Source organism: Xiphophorus couchianus, chromosome 13, assembly GCF_001444195.1.
Source record: "Xiphophorus couchianus chromosome 13, X_couchianus-1.0, whole genome shotgun sequence".
Lineage (NCBI taxonomy): Eukaryota > Metazoa > Chordata > Actinopteri > Cyprinodontiformes > Poeciliidae > Xiphophorus > Xiphophorus couchianus.
This window is the reverse complement of record NC_040240.1, coordinates 6,725,395-6,747,113: the sequence shown is the minus strand read 5'-3', so window position 1 is coordinate 6,747,113 and position 21,719 is coordinate 6,725,395. Positions and strand designations below refer to the sequence as shown.

At 35.7% G+C, this 21,719-nt stretch overlaps 1 protein-coding gene across 1 annotated transcript in view; it reads right to left on the bottom strand.

Annotated features, from left to right (window-relative positions):
- Positions 1 to 21,719, bottom strand: part of csmd2 (CUB and Sushi multiple domains 2) — a 264,361-nt gene that overhangs the window by 132,585 nt on the left and 110,057 nt on the right. Inside the window, exons 6-8 of the mRNA XM_028036079.1 lie at positions 5,849 to 5,961; positions 3,925 to 4,002; positions 324 to 411 (exon numbers count right to left, since the gene is read on the bottom strand). Coding sequence (XP_027891880.1) covers positions 324 to 411; positions 3,925 to 4,002; positions 5,849 to 5,961 — 279 coding nt within the window. The remainder of the gene's footprint in view (positions 1 to 323; positions 412 to 3,924; positions 4,003 to 5,848; positions 5,962 to 21,719) is intronic.

Genomic DNA, 21,719 nt, shown 5'->3' with positions numbered 1-21,719 from the left:
CTTACTGGTGACCACTGATACAGACAATAGCTTTGACAGGAAACAAGGCTCCATAGCCCCTATGGCAATATCACTGTTTTCAGCAGGCAGGCTATTGCTGTGGCTAAAATAAGAGGGGACGTGTATCTGCATAAGCTTACACATTTGACTCATTTGGTTTGCTTCACATCAGGAAATGTGTCGCACTGGAGCACATTTTAAAATAAACACCAGGAGGTTGCAAAGCCAGATAAGCTATCAAAAGAAATGTTGTTTCAGCCATATTAATCTAAATGAAAGGTAAAACTAAATTATCTGATGTTGTTAGTGTTCCTCTTATTTACCTGAAGTCAGAGCCTTTTCTTTTTCCCCGATCCGGAATCCCAGGATCTGGACACATGTTGTGTCCTTGAGCTACACCCATCTGAGACACTATTGACAGAGAACAAACAAAAAAAGTATAGATTGTTCAGCTGGTCAAGGACAAAGTATTTATTTTCTGAAAATCCTGTGCCAAATGTTACAAAAATAACGTACTGCAGAATGCATGGTTAGCTTAATGCTTAACTACTAAAAAAAACTATTCTCCATAGGGTAAGTAAAATAATAATGAATAAATGTCAGGGGTTTTTTTGCCACTGCTTGATATGATGGTTTACATTTTAGAATTCAATTCTTTATATATGCATTTTCTGTTTAATTTGTCCAATATGGTGATTTTTTTCTTTTGTCAGTTTAGCTTTGCTTTTTTGTAATTAAAATTTAGAAGTTTATTTATTTATTTGCAAAAAAACACTGGAAAAGAAATCAAATCAAACATCTTGATAATTGCTTATCTAGCTACAGACAAGTTGTGTTCACAATCCTATTTTTGAGCAAAAGAGAAAAAATGTTTTTTCAACCACACAATCTCCGTAAATCTCTGTTTAATCATGTCATTGAGTGCAAAGCAGTGAAGTTTCAGTGTCAAGAGGGGTCAGGTAAACTTGGCAAAGTGGGTAAGTCCTGACTGACTGCCAGGGGTCAGAGTTCTACAGGGTCCAATCAATGGGACACCTGCTCTCTGGCCTGAGTTGCAGACTAATGCGAGACTGCTATAAATTCAAAACAAGGCTCGGCAGTGTCAGCAGAGCTTCCTAGTGCTATAATATGTAATAAATTCTGAATAAATAAAACTGGAAGAAAGCTAGTTATTCAATTTACCTCAAGACTTACAGGGGGAAAAAACACAGTTGAGCAATTTAAAAAAAAAAACATAATTACGAACAATTACAGCATATTTAAAGAAAAATATGATAATTAAAGCTTGAAGGCTGGATTTATAAATATATAAGATAGATCTTGATAGATCCAGCTGCAGATTTACAAAGGTGCTGTTCCTTTGGTAATGTCCCTTGTGGTGCAATTATGTGACTGCTTTTGTTTAATTTTTCACAGAATAGCAGCACTAAATTACTGAATCTTGTATGTGCTTTTGTTGAATTAGTATCGATAAATTAGAGGTTTTTTTTAAAAAGAATCAAAGATGGCCACTAAACTTTGTGTTGCACTATTTACAGCCAAAAGCAGCATTATTTAGCAATAAAAAAATTATATATTAAAAAATCTATGCAAACTGCAAAAGTGCTCCCAGGAGCAGTAATATTTGTTCACCTGTCTTCACATACACACACACACACACTTGAGTGACATCCTAGTTTTAATCCAAAGGCTTTATTATGACTTCAGCCTACCCCTTTGCTGCTATACCAGCTTCAGCGTTTCCTGGAAGGCTTTTCATAAGGTTTAGGATTATGTTTATTGGATTTTTTTCCGCCCCCCCGTTTTTTCAGGAGCACATTTTTGAGGTCACACACTGATGTCAAACGAGAAGGCTTGGCTTCCAGGTTCTGCTTCAATTAATCCCAAACATTTGGTCCGTCTGGCTGAGGTCAGTCGTGTTCCTCCACACCAAACTTGTTCATCCTCGCCTTCATGGACCTTGCAGTTCACCAGCTTTGTGAACTGGTGTGCAGCCATGTTGAAACAGGAGGGCTCCATCCTCAAGACATTTATTCAATGTTGGGAATATGAAAGCGACAAATATCTATAGAAGCAGTCTCCATGTTTTAGGGTTTGACTGTATATGCCTGTTGCCATGGATATGACTGAAACCCCTGAATTAATGATTTTTGGCTAGACCCAATACATTTGGAAGTATAGCAGGCATGTGTGAAAAAAACCTCAAATGACTATCATTGCAACTTTTAAGTGACATTATTACTTTACAGAAGGAAGCACCCATTAATGCTACCTGTAACAAAACTACTACTTCTTTACATGTTATGGACGTCATATTCTTCACTAAAGACTGCTACTGTACTGATTCACTCAGTTTATCCATTAAAGAACTGGCTCACAATCTACTGCTTTGAGTAGCCAAGGATCATCAAAGTAGAGTCTTCTATTTGATATAGATATACTCTTTTCTTCTGAGCCAATGAGGATATCTGGAATTGTCTCATCAGGTAATTAAGTTTATATGAGGGAAGCTAAGTGTCATTAAATCACACACTGCTGTTTGGGATCTGCTCTGATTTGGCCTGTTCCTTCTACACCTCTTGGCCCATTATTGTAACGAGCTGCTTGCACCTGTGTTTGAAGATTAGCACAGATTTGGGATTTCACATGTACTACTGGATGCTCCCACAGGCACTAATTATGATTCGCAAACAGTCACAAATTTACATGTCTGTAAATTTATCCCATACAAAAAGTGTCATCTATTGGCAAAAAATGTCTCATGCATTGTAAATTGGTATATATGATGATAAAATATACAAACAGTATAAATAAAACAAAATAATTTTTTTTTTTGAATTTTACAGTAGCAACCAGAAAGAATAAAAATCAACACAACAAAAGGAGCTTTCTAGACAGAACTGTAAATAGAGCAGTCTTCTAGTATTTTCAGTCTTCAGCTTGCAGCTTTGTGTGGTTCTGGATGAGTTAGTCCTCTCAGTCTGTTATTATCTACATGTTTAGATATTGCTGAATGAGATTAATGCTAAGCTGAGAGGACAAGGAAGGTTTAAAAATAGCAGTGGAGGCAATTACTGCTGTCTTTTCACAGGTACAAGTGTGAGTTTAAAGACTAAACATCATCATTGTTTTTAACCGGCTTTGATGCTTCAAAGTACTTTAAAAGAGTAAGGAGCAGAGACCTTTAATTTGGTAGTGAGCAAATTTCAGGCAGTTGAATCTATTTTAAGAGTAACAAAATATTTTGTGGAGACATTTTTCCATTTTAATACTTTCTTATCAACTTGGACATCCTAAAATAGTGAGCAGCTATTATCAACCTGTGTTCCATTTTTGTTCCCTGGATTAAGCTGCTAGTCATGTTTGTACAGGGCATTAAAAAAAAAAGCAAAACCTTGTTTAAATTACAAGGATGGCTTTTCTTTATTATTACTGTAAAAATATATACAAATGAAGATCTGCAGTACACCATTGTCTATTAATTAAGATGGTATTTGATTCGTTATTTAAGATCATTACTTCATGTGAATCATATACTTGGTCCATGCTTAAAAACCTACTAATAAACAACCCTGGTATGTATGGGGCCCAACATGGCAAAAGAGGATGTCCAAATAGTTTCTATTCTTCAGCTTTTTAAGACTTTTACACATATATATACTGTATATATATTGCTTTTTACTCATAATAAGTTATATTTTCTTAGTATCAAGCTTTTATATCTTACTGAGATAACTAAGTACAAAAACACTTAAAATAAGAAAAATATTCCAACATAAAAACATCTTGGTGAGAAAAATTATCTTGTCAGAAGAAAAACCAAGCATAAATCTCCTTAATTTAAGATATTTAATCTTACTAAGATTTCAGTTTTTGCAGTGTGCCAATATTTCAGGAATACAAAAAGTAAGAGTTATAACTTACACACTGATATCTTATGGTGGTTGTCTTTGCTTGGCAACATCTTCACACCTCTAGATTTGAGTTCAGTCATCTTTTTCACTGTTGACAAAACACAGCACAGACACAAAGCACAAAAAAGAAGAGTTTATAATGACACCAGTATAGTCAAGTAGGAGCTTAATGACTGCAGCACATAACTTCCATGCTGCTGATTATAGCACTACCCACAGAGTTATGTTTACATCGATTTGGGGAAAGTAATTTATTAAGCAGCTAAGCAGCTGGATCATTGTCAAAATGTGCAAAATAGCTAAAAGGTTTATGTTTAGAATGATGGTGTTATTTATTTTGACTTATAAAAAGCTCAACAATCTGAAATGTCTTCATTCCTGTGGAGTCCTTGAGGAAAACATTTTACTCAGATAATATGATTAATGAAGGAACTATACAAGCAAAAGATGTGGTTTAAGTAGTGGAGTCTTGTGATAGCATCAGTGAGAATGAAAACTAAGTCATGGTAGTATAAAAAGCTAATATTTATTCCTCAGTTTTAAAAATATATATATATATATCTTCAGCATTATCAAGGACCCAAATAAACTGTTTTGTCTCTCTTTGACAGTGGAATTAAGGATATTTCTTGAAATGGCATCATTTGCTCTGTTTTTTTTTTTCAAAGATATCTGAGCCACATGTCGAAAAGTCTTTTTAAGATGGTTGTGATAAAAGAAAAACAATTAAAAAGATGTGCTCTCTTAACTAAACAAAAAATGAAACCAGCTCGTTCCTGGTATTTGGCGTCTAAACTGACAACAAATTCGGGTTCTAAAGCAACGTGCCAGCTTTCTGACATAATTTTTGACACATAAAAATGAATCTTGTGATCAAGCTGATTTTGGTGTTCAGATGATGAAAGAATGGATTTTAAGAACAAGGCACTTCAAAATACGTTTCATGCTATAAATATAACGGCTTATAAATCATTGAATGGTTAAATCCTGTTTTTCATTTTCTTCTTTTTCTTTCTAAGCACACCAGGAGTAAATGAAAAGGATATTCTATCAGTTCTCTGTTAGAATCTGATCTTGTTAATATCTTGGTCAACATTTATCAAACACTGAACCTGCAATTGAATAAGCTTGTATTTTACATTCCAGGCATTTCTCCTTTTTTATCTTGTAATTTTCACAATACTCCCTCCGCTTCCAATTATCTCGCCAGTGGATGGCTGGAGGTAAAATCCTCACATATGACCATTTTTGTAGAAGATCTAATCCTTTTTCAGAGCTCATCCCCTCTTAGAGGTGCCCCCTGTACTGCTAACAGTTATGAGGAAGAAAATGGATGCCCGTTGCAAAAAAGAAAGGTTTAGTGGGTGTGTGTTTTTGTGCGTGTGTTGTTTCTGCGTGTGTGTGCACAAAAGTAATTGGCTCAGAAGGAAGGATCTTGCCATCTTTTCAGAGCAATGTTGAGTCCTCTGCCAATACAGAAAGCATACAGTGTTTCTTCTTTTACCTAAAAATGTTCAGAATTGGTAAAACAGCAACAGTTTAATGTGAACGAGAAATGTTTTTTACAGAAATTACCCAACAAAGTTGTCACTAACCTTAGTTATGCTATTTGTAAATTTACCCAATAAATGTATATGTTGTTTTTTTTTTACCACTATTCAAAATGTGAAATAATTTTACTGTTAATCCTTTGATAAACATGTACTAAACCAGAAATAAGGTTAAAAGTCATAACTAAAATTCTGACTACTCGAGTCAGGTTTAGTATTTTTGGGTTTTACAAAAATTGGAAATCAGAGCCTGCCAAGAAAGCTACATTTTGTGCATCTATGTATGATATTAGAAAGATCATAACGAAGGTGAACATACTACGCACAGTTAGTAATATGTCTATAATACTTTTTGGTGTTCTATTAATTCTCCCTTGATCTTACCCTGATACTGGGCACTGAAACCTCTCAACCTGTGGTTGCCATCTGACGTAAAGTGAAGTCGAAGCCAGTTCTTGCTGCTAATAATAGGCGAGGGAAGGTTGGGACCAGTAAACCTGCAAAAAGAGAGACGTAGAAAACCATCAAGAAGTCTGTAAAACAACGTTTATCAGAATAGGTTACAGCTACACCAACATCTTCCTACATAAATTAAATGCTAAAATCGAAGATATGAATCAAAGATCCCTGTGTGTCTATCAATACGTCCTACCTGAGCTCAGACACTCAGACAAATCTAGTCAGCTTCTCTTGCTCAATATTTTATGTCTTATTTTCCATTCAATCCTCTACTATTTGACACTGGGGATGCTTGTGCTTTGCTTTAGTGGCATATGGCAGTTATGTAATCCATTATGTTTTGCATAAAATCAAGCCTAATGACACCCAATATCTCATAGCACTTGGCAGAAATTGCCAGTTTTCCCTAATGATTGCCTTGTTTGCTTTTCTTAATTATACAAAAACCTGAAAATGAATGCGTCCACAACTTAAGAGGTGGTAATGGGTTATTCCTAGAAGAGCTATCAAAGTGAATGTTTTAGTGCTTAAGAGGAAATGTAACATTAACAACTTTTAATCAAGTTATGATCCCAACATTAAAAAGAACTAAGGCAAACCAGTACCGACTTTTGAAGAGAAAAACAATTTATTTTATTGCTTTGGAGATCAATGGTGAATTATAAACTTAAACTGCCTCTTCATCTGTATTTTAATGAGGCATGTTGCTCACCATGCCCTTGTTCTGTTGTTAGAGCTAAAGTCATTTGGAGACGCATCATGTTTTATCTTAAGATGCACAAAAACAAGCATGCAACCACACGCAAACACGTCTTTTGTATTCACAGAAAAACATTGAGACGTGTATTTGAATGTGATTGTGAATTCTCTAGGTGCAAATTACATTTTCCTGACATTATTGACCTTATTTAACAATTCATGTGTACAATTAGAGAGGACATATTGCAAGAAACATTCTTTAGACTGTATTATTTGGTCACACTACTAGGTGCCCATGTTATTTGACATTGTAATCAAGGTTATATTGAATACATACAGTATAAGAAGTTTGATTTTTCATTGATGCCAGAATGGCAACCATGGGAAGAATACGTAACACTTAAAAATTGTTTAAATAACTGACTCTTCATGTTCAGTTTGTTACACAGAAATGTAATGACACACTTTTCTCAAAACAGATTTTATATCAAAAAGTTACAAACGGCCCCAGGTAAAAACAAACAAAGAAAACCACACAGGTTGGATTCATTTTATTCTGCTCATACGCCATTAACTATTTTCATACTAGGAGTGCTTTATGTTTCAAACATGCTGGAAATCAATTCTTCCATCATTTAAAAATATATATTTATTCTTTCTTATTAGTAATTTCAAGGTGAAAAAGGGTTAAGGACAACCAAGAGTGTTCTCAAAGCTACAGGCATGTCTCCTCTTGAGGAATGAACTATAGGACTTGCCATAACCACTGTAGAGCTTATTAAATATTGGCAGCAGGTGGGTCTGAGTGTATCTGCTCACAGTGAAGACCTCTAAATGAAGGCCTTGTTACAAAAACAAAGCTTCTGTTCAATAAAGACGCCAAGGACAAACTGTACTTCTGCAGTGCGTACAAAACTTTTATCAATTTTATTACAGGATGTGTCGTCCTTCTGATTGTTTGGGATTTGTACAATAGATACAATTTTTACCACAGAATAAAAGGCCAGTGCTTTATTCTGTGGTCGTGTTCACAGTGAGACATTCAAATATAAATTACGTGCAGTTGCTCTTTATTCAAGGGATCAGGTTTGCGCAATACAAGGCAAACTAATTTTCTTATTTTTATGTAAAGCATAACCATGCCACAATGTGGCTTGAGATGAAAAACGTTTTGGTTCATACTAAATGTTCAAATAAGTGTCTTTTACATTCATGTCAGTACACACCAAACGAAATGTTAAGGAAACAACATCGCAAGACATGAACTGAGCCTTCATTTGCAAATGCAAGCGTATGACTTTAAGAATTAAGAGAAGCAGAGAGAAAACATGAACTGGGTGATCCCCCCATATTTCTTTGAACAAGTGCCTGGGTCACAACACCCTGGAGTCATAAAGCAGTAAAGTTAGTTGTGTGAAATTAAATGGAACCTTGTTAGCAGAGAAGATGTAGATAAATACTGTTTCCTAAGGCAAACTCTGCTAGATGATAAAGGAGTTAAGGATTAAGCAAATAATGATACATCTCAGATGAAGAGATCTCAAAATATCACTGTAGCTCAATTTCTTCTTCATTTCTTGCTTTTTTATGCTAAGCTCATTGTTAAGGCGAACTTAAGGTACAAACACAAAAATCCTTGAGTACAGCGATAAAGGTCTCATGAAGTGCAATGTAAAGTGCAATGTGGCAAGTTCAAAAGTTCTTTTCTGCCCGGCCTTATAAGATTCAGGGCTGGAACTGTCTCAAAGGAGCAGCGCTAAATAAGTTTCCATGTCCAGGTCCAAAAGGTCCTCAGTCTGACTTCTGATGACTGTGGAAGAAAATGTATGTTGGGCAACACAAGGTGATCCAAAGGTGTGTAGGTTATGTGGTGCACTTAAACTTTGGGACGTAAGTATTACACTTGTCATGGAGCTACAGAAGGAAATTCTTCTAATGTAGTTTGTTTGTCATGCGTCTTATGAACTTTAAAAAAGATTTAAGAAGTCAGTTTAATTCTTTGCTCAGGGTCATCCACAAAATAGCATTCAGTCTCCATGGTAATTAACTGCTGCACTGTTCGATTGGAGGTAGAAGAAAAAAGAAGAAAAAAAAGCAGAGTAGCTGTTTACTTCAAGTCAGGTCTAAGCTGTATATTTGCTCGAACTACACAACATGCATCTTCACTCTGCCAGCAGTGATGTCCCTCAAAAGTTGCTAATATACTTTTCTCCTCCACACCAAACTGTCTGCTATCCTACATTATTGAAGGATATTCCTATCTCAATCGGAACAAAACCCACCCATTGTCATTTGTGCCCAAAATAAGCAAGAGAAGCGGATGCAAATGCATAGGCAGACATTCTCAAATTGACTGACTAAACTGCACAAGCACCAATAAATTTTCCAGTTAATTTGACATAAATTAACTTCCAACTCACTGGAAGGATTTTAGACAAACCACCCTCATCCTATTTAACAAACTTTATAGATGTAAGTGTCCATTTCCTAGTTTATATTATGCGTTTTATGTCTGCTATTCTCCATTCAGAGGCTAGGAGGTCAAATTATTCTATGCATAATCAGCAAAGGGCAGAGTTGAAGAGCCAAAGATCATCAGCTCCAAATCAAGATCAAAGTCTTTCAAAGTTTTTTTTTTAAAACAGTTTCATTTTGATATACCATGTGATGAAGGGGCATAGATTTGTGTGTGGGTGTTTTGCATGGGCTTAAAAGAAAGGGAGGCAGTTTCTTTGTAAAGTACATTCCCAATAATTGCTCTCACTTAGGGAGATCAATCAGAGCTCTGCTCAGCATGCAGAAACTGATGCTTGCTGCCGACCTCAGGGTCACGGTGACTTTACAGCCAAAACTTTCGGCATTTTAATGAGATTATATGAATTACAGTGTGCGCTAGGTGAACATGTAAACGAAAACGCTCAAATCACCATACCTATAGCAACCGTTAGCGTAATAAACGTGCAGGTAATAAAAGACATTCTGCTTTTTACTCTTCCTTTAAACAATTTTGCCCTAAGAGAACATTGCTTCTTTATGAGGCAAAGTGAATCACGGTGGGAGACTTTAAAGCCCAGAATGGCAATATTAAGGAAATGGACAAGTTGCTGTGACCTTCAGATGTAACTGTAGCCACAAAAAGCACAAAGGAGTTTAAATCATTAATCAAAATCATTACTTTAAAAAAAAACTAAAACAAACTATGATCCAAGTGATCAATGAAAGCCTTCACTCAATCGAGAGGATGAGGCCAAAATATAACAAGAGGCCTTGAGGGCAATTATGTCTCATGAGTTGCTTTTTTTTTTTCCTGAAGCGAAGTGCAGAGTAGAAAAAAAAAAGTTACAGACCCATCAGAGCCAACATGTCTACTCCAACCATACACTCCCTGGTTCGACAGAGCCAATATGTCTCTTCTTCCTCCTCTTTCACTTCTCATGTGTTATTCATGGGCAGACCTTTGGCCTCATCAGAAGAAGTTGTTAAATCTTCTGAGAGACTCCTTTCTTCCTCTTCCCACAAAACATATTCTGGCCTCAAAGAACATATAATAGGACACTGATTAAAGGATATTTCCTTTTGGGAAGAACACGCATTCTTGTACTCCATTTTAAAAGTTCTTGCTTTTCTGTTATCATTTTTCATCACTCTCTAAAAGGCTCCCTGCGGCCACAAAAATTTATCAGTGAAAAGCAGCGATCTAAAAAACCGCAAGCTTTGTTCCCAGGGATTGAGATAACCTCGAATGTAAAAAGCCTGATTGATCAAGCATCTCTAAGTCCACAACCAGCTGTTTTGCATTCAGCTCTTGGGCTACATATTTAAAGACAGCAACAACATGAGGGTAAAAGTGCTTTGATCAAGCATTTACTCCGTCAAATAGCTTGGAGCAGATATGGAAATAAAAAAGTAAGCTTGAAAGCTACTGTGGATGTTTTATTTTCTAGGTTAATTCATAGTTAGTGTTATGGATATTAGGACTCCAAGACTGACTTCTATTTCAGATATTTTAAGGAAATGCTGTTGCCTTGGATGACATTTCACTTTTTCCATTTAATTTATTTTCTTTTCCCTTCATTGGATAAGAAAAAAAAGACACATTTTCTATTCATTGGTACAGTATGTTAACAATTCAAGATCAGCCAAGGCTGACTAAACTAGAATTACACAAAGTTACTATCCAAAAAGCTATTTTATTCTTCACTTTTACTAAATAAATTTTACCTTATGCCAGAAAACCTACATGATCCATTGTGGAAAAGAAATATCTACTCAAGAAAAATCATATGCTTGGGGTTTATTTGTTTTTTTTAGGTTTCAGGGGAAAAAAAGATCAAAACTGTTCAAGGTGAGAAATAAAAATGATTAAGGGTCTATTTAGTTCCTTCAATACTTGGAAAGAAAGAAAAATTTAAAATAAATAACACATTTATTATAACTACATAAATAAATGAGTTGGTTTGTTGTGTGAATTCTATGCAGATATTGCAGGACAAAAGAAGCTTATCAAAATTAATCTTTTACGATCAATCATTTTCTACAATCATTTTCTTTTAGGTTCTTTGACTTGCCAGGTTAGATATTGGACAAATCCAATGAAAAAATTTTTTTAAGCCTTCACAATTAAATTGGGAATACATTGAACATAAAATGATACAAATGCACTTCAAATTTCTAAAAAAGAAAAAGCTCAAATCTTATTTTCCACGCTGTTCTGATTTTACTAAACTCAAAACAAAGTGCAATGAATAGCAAAGTGTTGTCAATTAATTTACAGACAAAAAAAAAAAAACGGTTTTACGGTAGTTTTGTTTATTCATTCAAAAAAGAAAAAAAAAGGAGTTCTTTGATATATAACCTGCTAATTACAAGTCATTGCTTATAAAAGATTGGTGTGCCACTAAATGATAAACAAATTAAAGAAAAAATTTGAGTCAATTTCTTAGAATATTAAATTTGTAAAGGAATTTAGTTAAACTGTTTCACTCTAACCAAAAAGTGGCATGATCAAGGACTTAATCAGAATAAACGTATTCAGTTAAGAAAAGAAACACACAACAAAGCTACATAAAGACCTTCACAAATACACATTTTAGAGTGCTGATGAAGAAATTATACACTTCTAATAACTTGGATCACCTTCACCATAATGACTCACAGAGGTACAAATTACGCGTTTGACATCTGCAGTCAAATAAAAATATGGGCGTTGTCGAAGTACACACCATTTCCTCAGCCCCTTTCCTTTTTTGGTAATTTCCATCAAGCCCATCATACACCCTGCATCATTGGCCGTTATTACTTTCCAAGCTGATAAACCATGGATAAACACACCAATAATCAGGTGACGATATAAAACAATGTACGTGTCTCTCTGTAATTACAGGCAGGATTCAATACGTGGTTAACAGAGAAAAAAAAAACAACAACAAATGAGTTTCCAAGGTCATACTTAAAAGCAGCTGTGATAAGTGAGTGTTCCATGTAGATCTATCAAACACAACAATAAACAAACTCCAATAATGTCCCGGGGCTGATTACAGGGACATTACAATTCTCTGCTTCAGGAGGCATAAGATATAAAGAGACAGAAAAGGGCTCCAAAGGAAATATCAATGTGTGGCTAGGGAAGGAAGCTAACACAAATGGCAATGAAATGTTAGAAATACCATCATTCTCAGCAACTACTTTTGAATTATTTAGTTGTATCTAGCATGTGGCACTCAAAGAAAATATCTCCCCACAAGTGTCAATGAATAAATCCGACAACAACAGTTCCAGCATTTAACCATGTCACCGTTATCCCTCATCTCGCGAGTCATGTTTAGTGAAGTATGCAAAACAACGTGCAAGGAGAGAATTTAATAAATGAAATGCTGAAACTTATCAAAACAGGATTTCATATAGTTGTTTTGGTGACATTAATAATTGCAGAATCTGTCAGTTCACGTTTGGTATTCATACAATGTTGGAAATTTTGCTTCCTTGTCTTCTCAATGTTTTTATTTGTGTTACTCTGTGACTGGTGTTCATGAGCAGGGGCTTTCTCAAAGTGACTCTCAGATGATGCAGTATGCGAGGAGACAGGTGAAACCATGCTAATGATATTGAACCTGGCAAAACCGTCACATCCTCCCAAACACACACGCAGCTCGTTGTATTCCCCCGACGTCTCGGCATCCCAAAATAACTACATCGGTATGTTTGGCGTGAAGCTTTTGAAGTATCTGTGTGCAGGTCTGTTTTGATTTATTTTTGCATGATTTTGATTAAATCTTTATAAACGACATATAAGATACTTGGCATTTTGTGTTTATTAAAAGAGAAACTTAGCGCTTTGTTCATTCGAGCATATAGATGTTAGGATTTTCTTTCGAATTGTCCTCGACTTCAGTCGGCCCTCCCACATTAAGATACTTCAATTGAAACAGAATCGATTCAGCCTAACCTGCTTTGAACTCACTACTAATGTTTCAGTTTTTCATTTGCCCATGTTACCTTTCATCTATGTCAGTGTCATTACGTGGTGTTTATTCATAACCACTTCATTCCTATTGCTTTGAATAACAGAGTAAAAAAACAAGTTGTTAACTCTGCAGGCATCCATAAATTGCTCCCAGCAAGGGCAGGGTTTACTCAGAAGTTATTGTGGAGAGGTCATGAGCGTGCTCCCCTTTCTGTTTTCCTGTATTCTGCCAAAGCTCTAAGTGATCATTATGTCTGTCATATCAAGCTTCTCCTTGACACCTTAAAAGCTTGGATTGTCTCACGTGTGCCGGGTTCATCAAGGAATTTCTATGGAGATTTTTTGTTATCCAAGTAATGTTATTGATAAAGTGCATATAATAATGACGGGACACTTTCTTAAAAGCTTTGTAAAGATTCTTTTATACTTCTTTTATATTGCGGTTGCTTCATTTTTTCTATGATTCTATCCTGCAAAACTGAGAATAGAAAAAGTCAACTTTTTGACCATTAGATAACCAAAAGGTATCTAATTCTTCCTAGAAAGTAAAGATTTTTTTTCTCAAAACTTCTAACAACTTTTGTGCTTCCCTCAGTAAAACAGAAAGAAAAAAAAAGCTGAGTCGTCTTCTCGCAGTGCCAACTGCCACTCCAAGGAGTGTTGCACTGTATGTTGCAAAAATATTCACTGATCCAAAATATTTTTGATCCATGTTTTGAATATTTTAAGTGCATCTCCGTGGTAGGCAGGGCTGAACTGAAGTGAACCCAATAGGTGCAGTTCAAAATGAAAAGAATAGATCACATTTAGAGTGAAACAACAAGATGTCAACCAAACATCACTGTATTTCAGTACTTAATATTAAAGAATTATCACAAGTTATTACTACAACATTCCATGTGTTTATAGCTGGATATAGTACCAATACCAGTAGAGTCTTTGTACTAATAGGCTGGATACAGTACAAAGGTAAGATGGTTGTGTTTGCAGCAACAAAATGCAACAACTATAAAATTTATGTAGCATACTTTGATTTCATCATTGAGAAAAGCCTCTTATTTTCTCACAGTTTTTTAGGTCATTGTGGTCATTTAATGTATGATTGATTTACCAGCAGACCATTCGTAACTGCAGCTTACTGGCAATCATAAAACCTAATGGCATGCAAACCTGTGTGGCTATAAAAAGTGTACACATTTTATATTAAAGGTGCTGAATAGTGCATACGTAGAGTGCTTGCCTTGAAAGTATAAACCCCAAGGCTCTACTGTTTTAAAGAGTAGAGCCCTTAATATATAGTATAGAAGCAGGAGCATAAAGCTATGTAATGAAAATACAAAAACAGAAATGTGTTTAAATGATGTAATAGAGTCTGTCTATGTTTAATATGTCAGACTATTTGCCCAGTGGGTTTTTTTGTTGTTTTTTTTTTTTTTACAAGAGGCTGCTTTAATTAGAGGAAGATGAACATGTGAGAGCATACAGGGGAAAGCCCAACTGAGCCTGGAAGGAAGGGAGGAAACAGAAAACAGTAACATTCAAAAGATCAGACGCTTCTATTGATTCGACATTAATGGGTAAGAGTGTGTAAACCCGCAAACTGTGGATTTAGTAGCTTCTAACTAAACACTTAAGTTTTAATCGTAATGGCTAACTCCACCATCCATTTGCTACATTTACTCCTTAAGTAGTCTTATCTTTCCTGGTAGTTGCCATTGATTCCTTCCTAATTACCCACTGCACAACTTCCTGGCAGCTTTCCACGTGGAGAAAGAACATCGGATTAAAGCAAAGTCATACAAACATCTACAAGGTAAGACGCTTGGGAAAATTATGGAAAATTACTTCAAGTGTAACTTGAAAAGCTAAGAAGAACATCTCAACCTAACCAATAAGTATTATCTAACTAGAGTAAAATAACTGTGGCCATTTCCCCAGGAGTGTAATGGCATGAAATGTCCTTTAGGAAAACTACAAGCAGTTAAATGATAAACTTTCTATTACTCTGACTTGTTGTAGTTTTGCCTTGTGTTTTCATCTGTAGTTCCCACTGTATGCATCACTTCTATCATGACATTTTGAAGAGTCACATACAGGCATGAAAAAGTCCACTATTCATATCTTTATCTAAGAGCCAGTGGTCATGCACTTGTAGGCAGTCGAGCAAAGCGAATTTGAAATGTCTCAATTCTTGACAGAAGAAAGCAGCAAGACAGTTTAGTACCTAATGAGTGGATGAGCAACAGGAGGCAAACTGACTGTTTTTATCTTTTAGGTTAGCTGTAGAACAACTGAAGTGACAATCTGGTGAAAATCTAAAATGGACAAAAAAGTACAACTGACTGAAATGTAGCAGGGCAAGATCATAAAGGGATCCAAACTCACAGTGTATAAACCTGTGACTTTTGTTGATTATAATCCGTAGCAGGGGTCTGGGGTGAGATCAAATCCATTTTGGAGCTGAAACCGTACGATAATATTTATTTGCTGTTTTATGCTTTATTGTTATTCCCAGTTAGTTTTCTCTTTTAGTATTGTCTTTATTATAGCAACATGTGCAGACTTTGCTACATTAAAAAAAACCTGCCAGCTTGACAGTATTTTGAAAGCTTAGAAGGAGAATTTCCTATACCGCTCTTATTGTGATATGTTCTTCAGCTACATTGCCCCAGCCCTAGTTTGCAGTTGTGTAGTTTTTGTTTTCCTTCATTTTCAAACCATGGATTGAATAGAGTTTTATAATATTTTTTAAATCTTTTGATACCTTTTCTTAGTCTGTTAACCAGCTCTACACACCTCATAACTTTATCCCTGACTTGTCTGTGTTGCTTGACCTCAAACTGTTCTCTACCAAGTCTCTGAAAGCAGCTGTATTTATACTGAGTAAATTACACAAAGATAGAAACATTACTAAATAGGTGACCTCTGAAGGCAATTTGCTGCACTGAATGTTACGCTACAATGTCACACTTTGTAGACCTTCTAGTTTTCGTTTGGTTCATCTTTATGTTCCATTTTGTGTTTGGTTTATCACATAAAATCTTAATGATGTGTTGTAATGAGACAAAATGTGCTTTGGTGCGATTCACAGAATAGGTCAAATCAAAAACGTTTTAAATATGAGAAAAGTATTTTAAACAATCTGTTACTAACCTTCCTATTTTCAGCAACAAATAAAGTTTGCCTACAAATTAGCAACAGTATTTTTAATGAAACTAAAGGAATGTTGGCAAAGAAAAAAAAAATTCACTCTGTATGAATAACGTAAAGTGCAATAGCGGGTCAAACTTCTTTCTTCAACAGCTTTTGCATCCATGTTACAGTGGAAAATTTTCTGTTTTACAAAAAATAGAACTTTTTTTTAACCCCTCCAGGGGGTCCTTTGTGGGCTCTAGTGTCCCTTATATGAAAGTAGGCTGACAGGAAAGGGGGAACGAGAGGGGGGAAGACATGCGGCAAATATCACCGGGTCTGGGAATCGAACCCGCGACGGCCGCGTGGAGAACTGAAGGCCTCCAAACGTGGGTCGCGCTATCCCCTACGCCACCACAGCACGCCCCCCAAAAAATAGAACATTTTTAAGATACTAATTCTGTCAACCTCCTCAAAATAAATCAACCCTGACCATTCCTCACAAAATTTATAAAGGAGAAAAGTTGCTTCACAGTGATGCAAGTTCAGAGGAAATACACAAGTGACAAACTGCTGTGAATAAACGAGTGACTCACTCATGCACCAATAACCTCCGAAACAAGACCACATCAAATGTGTTCACTGCTTCTCCGTCTGCATTGTTCTCGCTGTCTCTCCGAGTACGCTTGAATGGGTCTCCAAGCATTTGTCTCTTAATTAGTTAGAAAGTCACAAACAGCGATTCTATTGTGAGCTCAAAGATTTCCCCTAATTTGTGAAAGAAAGGACGACTTTATTCAGTGGAACTGTTCACAAACACCTTTGATTTTCACAGCCTTTTTGAAGAGATTAGGGATTCATCGCCCTCTATTGTTAAACCTCCTTGTAATCCTTCCCTCTCTGTCAGTACAGTTCTCCATGGCTTTGTTTAGGGTATGGCTTGCAAATAATTGCAACACTTGGTATATAGTCACTCGTCATTATTTGTCCAACAAAAATAAATAAATACATGTCCAACTGAGTGATAATATGCTGGTTAAAATCAAGGCATCTCAAAAGCTGCCACTGTGCTTGTTCTCAGAAATATACAAGTCCTTGACCCTGTTGTGTTGACACAGTCGACACATTAAAAAAAAATCAATGTCTTTCTGGCTGGTTGTGAATATCGTGAAAATACCATAACTAGCTAACAACTAGCAGCTGACAGCTAAAATTTGTGTCTAGTATGGAGTTTCCATTAGGTGGTAGGCTACAGGGTGATTTCTTTTTAATCGGTCTGACAGCTTTTGAACAATCTGACAATTGAGAGGCAAGAGAACTTTTTTAGTACTAGAGTACTTATTTATGTTTGAATGACAAACACACCTCTAGTCACTGGGTGGCAGGAGTGCTCAAAATAGAAATGATAACCTTCACAGGCACACCAGTATACAAAGTAAAAAACACAAAGCCTACACTAACTTTAGGGTTATTGTGAATGCAAAATGTTATGGTATTTTCATGTCTTCTGATAAGTCAAAATATCAGCATTACTGTTGCAAATTATGCAATTTTTTTATTCAAAACTATGTTATTGAGGAAAATTCTAACAAAATTTAAAAGAATCATTAGTTTTCTCCAAAATGTTTTCTTGTTGTTTTCTTATAAACCAAATATTATGTATCAAATCATCTTATAAGCTCGGTCTATTATTAACCATCTACTTAATACAGAACTGTGGAAAGCAGGTTCTGCACAAAGTCACTGGAGTCCACAAAAGAACTTGTTTGGCTGGTAGGACGACATACCAACTTTGGTAATTATTGATGTTTATTTTTTAACAATAGCTGTTAACAATATCTTCACAGAAAGTAAAACATCTAGAAATTATTGTTCTAAATTTTTAAAAAAGATTTAATGTAAAAGCCAGTAGTTTATGAAACACGGTTCTGTAACCATATACAGAACACCAAAACTTTATGATGTTGGTATTTATGTAGCTAAACTTTAGCCAAGCTGAAAAGACAGTGCTAAAAGGTAAGTACACACTAATTGCTTCTGGTGGAATTAAGAAGACTACAGGCAACTTGGGGAAATCAGACAGGTTTGATGAACTGATTGTTAGTAAGTTTAAGCACCTCTCTAAGAAAACAACCTTTAACAATTCTCCTTTCTGGAGCCTTCAGGCTGGTGTAGCATGGTTCCAGGGAGGAAAGACGTCAGCCATAATCTCTGAAAAGCAATTGTTGCTGCCCATCATTCCACAAAGCATTACAATGCAATTTCCAAACAATTTGGAAGCTGTCATGCTACAGCGAGTGTGATTATGCACTAGTGAAAACTGTCCAGAAAGTTGCCAATCCTCTCAGGAGTGGATATCCAATTAAATTCACTCCTAGGTCACACAGTTTTATGCTGACAGAAAATACAAAGAACTCTAGAGAAACAAGTAACCACTTAATATAATGAGATTTAACCAAACAAACAAACAAAAAAAATCCATATTCATACTAGAGCGATACATTACAAAGTCTTAATCATTATTACAACATCAGTGTTTAAATGCCATTAGTAGACTATTAATATTCAAGTCCACAAATTTATGCTGTGCATACCAATAACAGATTTGACTAGACGGATTAGATTAACACTACTTGAAGCCAAAATTGATATGTATTTAAGTGACTAAGATTCTAAAGCAAGTGCCATCAAATAACATTTTTTAGGGAGAGCTGTGGATAATCAATTACAGTACACTAACAAGTAAATACCACACCAACATGTGCAAATGTAGTAGCATGAAATTAGACACTTTTTTGTTTGTTTGGTTTTTTTTTTAAGGACAATAGTCCATAAAAGAGAAAGATCTGATACAGCTCTGTTGCATTAAGCGAAACAGTTAAAATTGCTGGTGCTGGTTGATATTTTGCAGGAAAAAAATGGTAGGAATTATTAGATTTATGCAGTTAAATAAATCAGGTAACATAAAGTTCTCCATTATTTCATTATTTGATACTAACCAGTTAATCAAGTGAAAATTGACTGATTTATCCAATTAATTGATGCATCTTAAATAAGCAATTTTGATATAACCTAAATAGCAGTACAAAATAAAATGCACACTACTAATATTATTTGCCTCAGGAAACAAAGGCAAACCCTCTCAACCCCACAAGTTAGCATCTCATTTTTAACACAACATTTCATTGGAGTTTTCAGGTTCCAACTCAAGAAGTCCAACAAGGCTGCAAAGTTACGGCACCAAAGGTGAATCTGAGTAATGTTCTTGGTTTTCTGTCCACCTCCACAGAAAAACCTCCTACCTAAACTGTGTCATCTTTGCTATTGTTTATTCTTTAAAAGTAGTTGTCAAGTCAGGAAGGTATATCCGTCAACCATGACAAGAAGCAGGTGTAGCCATTGCAGCAACCCAATTACTGCGCTAATTCAGAGAAACGGTGATGCCATGGTATTTTATTTGACATCTAAAATTCTGATCTCATTTCATGTTAAAGTTTAGGTTGAAAGAAGTGTTTTATCTTAAAACTGCTAAAGCTCTGTTTGATCTTCACTCGCATGTCTAACAATAGATGCCGTACAAAGCAGGCAGAGTTATACCTCAAAGTTATCTGAGCAAAGTGGAAGTGGGCCAAGTTCTCTTCCATTAGACGGCACAGAGTGGAGATATTCACTTTCGCTGATACAGCTTGATGTCTCTTTCCATTAGTTTTTATTGGTCTTCCAGTCAAAAAAAAACATTTAACCAGGATACCAAACGCTCATATACCTTTTTTTTATATTGCTGTATATTTTATTCAGCTTTAAACGGGTATTAACCTATTTTCCGTGTTTCCGCTTTCGACTTCTTTATCACCCTCTGCACTGTTGAGATGATACTGCAGGTAAATATTAATGTCATCAATCAACTAAAGTGGCAGCAGCAAGGATGGAAAACACCTCAAGGTAGAAGAGATGAGCTTTCATTTATACATCTCACATAGATTTGTCATAAAACCACCATCTAATTAAAATGACTCAATCTGCTTCCTCCTGAGTCAACAGTGACCCTTCACCCCACCTGTCACCTGATTTGTGGAGCATCCATCACTTCTGCTTTCACATGTTGCAATGAGAAGCAACCATTAGAAAGTTATCGAATAGAAGTTTATACCTGTAAAAAACACTGTCTTAAAAACAGATATGCAGTTAAGCAACAGAAATATACAACCTTTAACAAGTCCTTGTTGAGCTCCATTTCAGATGCCCTGGTGTTATATTTTAATTAAATGTAGTTTTTTAAAAAAAAAAAAAACACAAGTTGCACATCTCTGCCAGAACACAGAAGGAAAAACATGCCTCAGCATCATTTCCCAGGCCCTGTCATTATCTTGTTTGCATTCGCATCTATCTTTGCTGTTCCCAAGACAAAAACAAAACCGTTTTGCAAAATGCATATATAGTGCAACTGCAGTTCAGCTGAGGACTGTTGCATACTGTTCAAGCTTGTATTTTTTTTTATAATAAATTGCTATGTGGAAATTTTGTTTCTAATTTAGATGTATGCCACCGCTTATTTAACGAGCAATTATTCAGATTATGATAAGGACCACACATGAGGTCGGTACCATGAAGCTCATAAAAGGGATATATGTAAATGATTTGAATACAGGCTTGAAGTATGGAAAAAAACAAGTCAGTAAGTTCTTCGCGACAGTATTAAAATACATTAAATCTTTTCAGATTAGCCTAGTTACAACCAAAATGTTCAATAATAATTTCATACAGAACCTGGGGTGTTCAGTGCAAATATGGATGTCTGCTTTTTGGTCTGGGAAGGGCAACAAACTATTTTAGAAAACACAATATGATTAATTTAGTAATTGACAGGGGCCCCAATTTATTTTTATTTCTATGAAAAAATACATAAATAACTAAATTGCAGAGGGCCCTTTGTCGGTCTGGGGCCCTTAGAATTATCATAACTTTCCCCCCCAATACGGCGCCCTTGTGTCTAAGCAAAAAATATGCCGTATTTTTTGGACTATATTTCCCATGGTTTGAACCATGCGATTTACAGCCCGGTGCAGCTTTTCTGTGGATTTTTCTTCTACCACCAGGGGGCTCTTTAGCAGGAAATGAATCATCGGAAGTCAAAATTAGAAATAAAAAAAGTACTAATTTTAATTTAGAACAAACACATGCTAGCAGCAGGCACGGCGGAGAAATTTCTTCAAACTCATACCCCCTCATCATGGAAACAACACGAAGAAAAATATGCCAGTTTTAAGTTGAGGAATATCAATGTGGCAGTATAGATCGATAGCCGCTGCACGTAAGCTTGGCGTGAACGAATCCATGGTCCGCCTGTGAGACGCAGGGCTGCGTCCTTAATGGCAGATTTATTCATGTGAAAAACCGAAAGAGGCAGAGATACCAGCGACATTTTCATGAATTGCGGGTGTTGAGGTGGTGAGGCAGACGCTGTAGACCCAGGTAAGATGAATAAGTGATTTTAATAAAGAA